At 47.1% G+C, this 4,278-nt stretch overlaps 1 protein-coding gene across 1 annotated transcript in view; it reads right to left on the bottom strand.

Moving 5' to 3' along the window:
* Mlana (melan-A) overlaps positions 1 to 1,552 on the bottom strand; it is a 10,303-nt gene extending 8,751 nt beyond the window's left edge. Inside the window, exon 1 of the mRNA XM_005352123.3 lies at positions 1,476 to 1,552. Within this exon, the coding sequence (XP_005352180.1) occupies positions 1,476 to 1,546 (71 nt within the window). The 5' untranslated portion in view covers positions 1,547 to 1,552. The remainder of the gene's footprint in view (positions 1 to 1,475) is intronic.
* Between the last annotated feature and the right edge of the window lie 2,726 nt (positions 1,553 to 4,278).

The raw sequence follows: 4,278 nt of genomic DNA, 5'->3' as shown, positions 1-4,278 counted from the left end.
TAGGTGTCGTGGTGTGGGGTGCACAGCGGGCAGACATGGGTGTCGTGGTGTGGGGGATGGAGGCTGAGTACCAGTGGAACAGTGGCCCCAGCCTCCCAGCCCTCCAGCCTTCCTTTGGTTCCCGATTTTCTGTTGGGGAAACCCTAAGCTGAGGTTTCACTTATTAGATAGGAGCAATGTCCAGGTGACAAGAAGGAAGGGAACTTATGGGCTAGGGTGCCTGGACTACCAAATGAGAGAAAATAAAATTCTAGCCTAAGAAGAATATAGTTTAAGTGGAGTTACCCTAAAGATGACAAAACGATACCATGTCCAATCTACCTCCCCACCTAAGCAGTATCTTTATCTTACTGAGGCAGTTTTCTGGAATGTATCACTTCCCCTACCTCTGCACTGGCTATGCTGAGGTGTGGAAAACTCTCCCAGCTAGACTCCGTGGATGGAGTCTGTTCCTCGTTTGCTGTTTGACTCTGTGTGATTTATGTAAGCGTTTCCAGAAACTCTTCCTACAAGGGGAACAGATCTGCTGGGGTTCTGAACAGATGGCTTAAAGATGGTCTAAATCAGTGGTTTCCTACGTGTGGGTCATCACCACCCCCCCATTAAAAGACTCTTTCACGAGGATCGAATATCAATATCCTGCAAATCAGGTATTTATATTGTGTTCCCTAACAGTAGCAAAACTAGTTATGAATTAGCAGCGAAATACTTCTATGGTTGGGGGTCACCACAACATGAGGAGCTGTATTAAAGGGTCGCAGCGTCAGGAAGGGTGAGAATTGCTGCTCTCCTCAAAGCCTGGCTGGACTCCGGCTCAGGTTCCCCACCTGCCACACCCTTCGCATTCCTAGCACCTGCAGAGTGGGTCCTGGGTTCCCCTAATAGCACTTACAGATGCTGCAGTTGCTTCCTGCCCAATTTTCCCAGTGGACTCTGGACCTTTTCAGAGATATAGAACATTATCTCCAAACCACGTACTGAGTTCTTAGAAGTCATAATCGCATAAATACTTATTATTAATTAACTCAGAAGTCCACACATCTTTCTGTCGGTCGGCACCATGGTGCAAAAGTCATGGCCACCATCTTCAGCCTGGACTCTGCATGTGGGCTGACACACACGCACATGCCCCTACTGGTTGGTTCTTTAGCATCTTAACGCTATTCTGTCTGCCGAGTTCCCACCAGAGTCCTGAGAGGAGTGGACGGGATCGGCCTGAGGAAGGAGATGGCTGGGTCCTGGATAGATATTTCCCAACTTTGGAACCAACAACCAAGGCCCAAGGATACAGACAAAAATAGCAATATTTAACTTTTCTCACTTCCGTCTCCCAACCATTTGAGGTGTGAATGAGACTGTTATAGGGCCACCAGGTCTCCCCTGGTGGCAGTGGTTGGCATGTGTGAGTGGAAGTCAACAGGCTTTGCCTGCAAATGGCAAACTGGAAAGCCCAGAAGGTCTGCTTATTAACTTACTCTTCAGCAGTGACATAAGAGTGGCTGTGCCCCTTCTTGGGGTAACCGAAGTGATCCTCTTCTCGTGGCATTGCGTAGACTCGGAGGACACCTAAAGGAAGTTCACATCGGCATTGTTTAGTGTATCCAAAACACCCTCATGCATCTCACAGAGACTGTCCCCAGGATGGGTGTCAGCTAACACACCCTCTCGGTCCTGCCTGTCGGGATTCGTGCCTCTTCTCATCAATTCCAGGAGCTTTGGAAATAGCTTAGGTTTCTGATGCCTTTTAATTACAGGAGAATTAAGTTCTATCTAAGAAGAAACTGCAAATGAAACATAGCATGCGAACCCTAAGCTACCATGGGGGGAGTGTGTCTCCCCAGCCTTCAGTTTGAATCTGTGATAAAATCAGTAAGGTTTCTGTTCCTGCTTTCTCTGGCATTGCTGGCCTAGGGCAATAGTTGTTAGAACAAGCGGTGGGGCTGAAGGATGATTCAGTGGCAACCTGAGTGTGCTCCCCAAACCCCCAGGTGAAGGGTGGCTCCATGGCATTGTCTTTTGACCCTCACACGTGCACTGTCACACACACACACACACACACACACAAGTGCGGGCACATCGTGTAATCATAAGTTTGCAAAGTAATAAAAGAAGCTAGGCACTGGTTGCACACACCTTCAATCCCAGCACTCGGGGAGCTGAGGCAGGCAGATCTCTGTGAGTTCGAGGACAGCCTGATCTACAGAGCGAGTTCCAGGACAGCCAGGGTGGTTACAAATAGAATCCCTGTCTCAAAAATCAAAAACAAAGGATGCATTGCTTTTCTCTGAAATTACCATTGTCATTGATCTCTGGCCCAGCTAAAGCTTACAATGCCCAGGGAGGTGTTTACCAGCACGCTGTAGCCTGAGGTTGGCCAGGGTGTGGGTAGTAGTGACATTTCATCTTCCAAACCCACTTTTCAACAAGGGAACCCACTCCTTTTGGCCAAGTACATATTACCCAAGACAAACATAGGAAGGCCAGGATTTCATTTCATCTAGTAATTTGTTTTTCCTCCCATTCAGTTCAATTTCTATTTTCATCTATCCGGGTCTCATGGCTAAGAATTTAAAGTTATTTATTTTTTTTTAGACAGAGTTTCACTGCACTGCCCTGGCTGTCTAAGAACTCAATATCTAGACTGGACCTTGAACTCATAAAGATCTGTGTGCCTCCGCTTTCCAAATTCTAGAATTAATTAAAGGTGTGTGTTACCACACCCAACCCAAACGTGCGCGCACGCGCACACACACACACACACACACACACACACACACACACACAAAACCCAACCCTAAAATGTGTACAAATTAATACCAACAAAATTCTCATGGGCTACCATGGCCATAATTAAGGTAAGCTCATTAAAAAAAGCAATAATGGAAGCTTCACCCCTTACTGTTATTGTGGGGTGGGGTTTTATGGTTTCTATACATTTTAAAGGCCTATCCCCATGGAATTACATTAGTTAGCTCCGTTTTGAAGAAGAGCAAAATCGGAACTTTCATTTTTCACAGTGCGACTTCTTTCCATGGGGGTGAGGGGGCATTCTGTGTGTAATTGCCCTTCCCCGGGTAAAAAGAAATTACACTTGAGCTGGGGGGGGGGATCCTCTCAGGAGAGCAGTGGAGGGGTGAAGCCTGTGCTGACACACAGGAGACTGAATTAATTCTGTGTCCACTGTTTTTTGTATACACCTCCCTCAAGCTCAGAGCCTCGGCAAACAGTTACAGGACAAGTGTACCTCACCCCAACAAGACAGCAGAAGTCCCTTTGGGTGACAGAATACATCTAGTGCAAAGGGGTTCCTGGCATCAGCAAACCTCCCCCCCAAATCGCTGTTCTTGGCAACCTTGGAGGACTGAGAGAGAATCTAAGAGACTGTAACCTCCAGAAGCGAGACAATTACAAACAGGGAGGAGGGTAATTCTGCTGACACCCGCGATTCAAGAAGGCCCAGAGCGGGGACAGAAGAGCCCCCAAGGCCTGTTCTGAAAGAAGCCAGTGCTCTTACCTTCTGTGGAGACAGCCCTCTGCGTGGTGACTGACTGGCTGTGTGTGTGTGGAGACGGCTTCTCTGACCAGTAATCTAAAAAAATAAATAAATAATTTCCTCATTCTTGATCTTGAGTCTCATGATAGTCATGAGTCTGGCTTCCTAGCGGGTTGTCTGTGATTACTTATTTGGCATGAAAGAAGTTAACCTCATTCTATCCTTAGGAAACACACACAGCTCTTGGTGGCCTGTGTTTCCCCAGTCCCAACATTTTTACCCCAGGGAAGACAAGCATTTTAAGTTGCCCAGTAGACTATGGGGTGTCCAGGTAAACTTGGATTTCAGATAAACAAGTATTTTTGTCACGTGTGTAATGTATTTTTTTAACTATAGAAATGCCTCCGTCGTGGAGAGCTCAGTCCTAAGTGCGACTTGCATGTCACTCTCCTCCCTGTCAGACTCTGGGACCTTCGAAGAAGAGGAGGCAGAAAGATTGTACAAGTCGGAGGTAGTGGGTGACTTCGAGGAGACAACAGGGAAATTCCACGTAAGAACTCACAGGGATTCTGACAGCACATGCAAGGCCTGCTGGAATCAGACAAAGCCCACACTAGCTGAGGTGTGTTTGGTAGCTGCGGGAGAGAGAATGGGTTTTGGTTAATGGTGTTGACCCCTGATAGGTTGACCACACTCTAGGGTGGATTCCACTCCCAAGAGTAGTTGGGCAACACAAACTGTATTCCATAGGTGAAGAAGAAGAAGAAGAAGAAGAAGAAGAAGAA

This window comes from Microtus ochrogaster, chromosome 8, assembly GCF_000317375.1.
Source record: "Microtus ochrogaster isolate Prairie Vole_2 chromosome 8, MicOch1.0, whole genome shotgun sequence".
In the NCBI taxonomy this organism is placed as follows: Eukaryota; Metazoa; Chordata; class Mammalia; order Rodentia; family Cricetidae; genus Microtus; species Microtus ochrogaster.
This window is presented reverse-complemented; position numbering and strand designations above follow the sequence as displayed.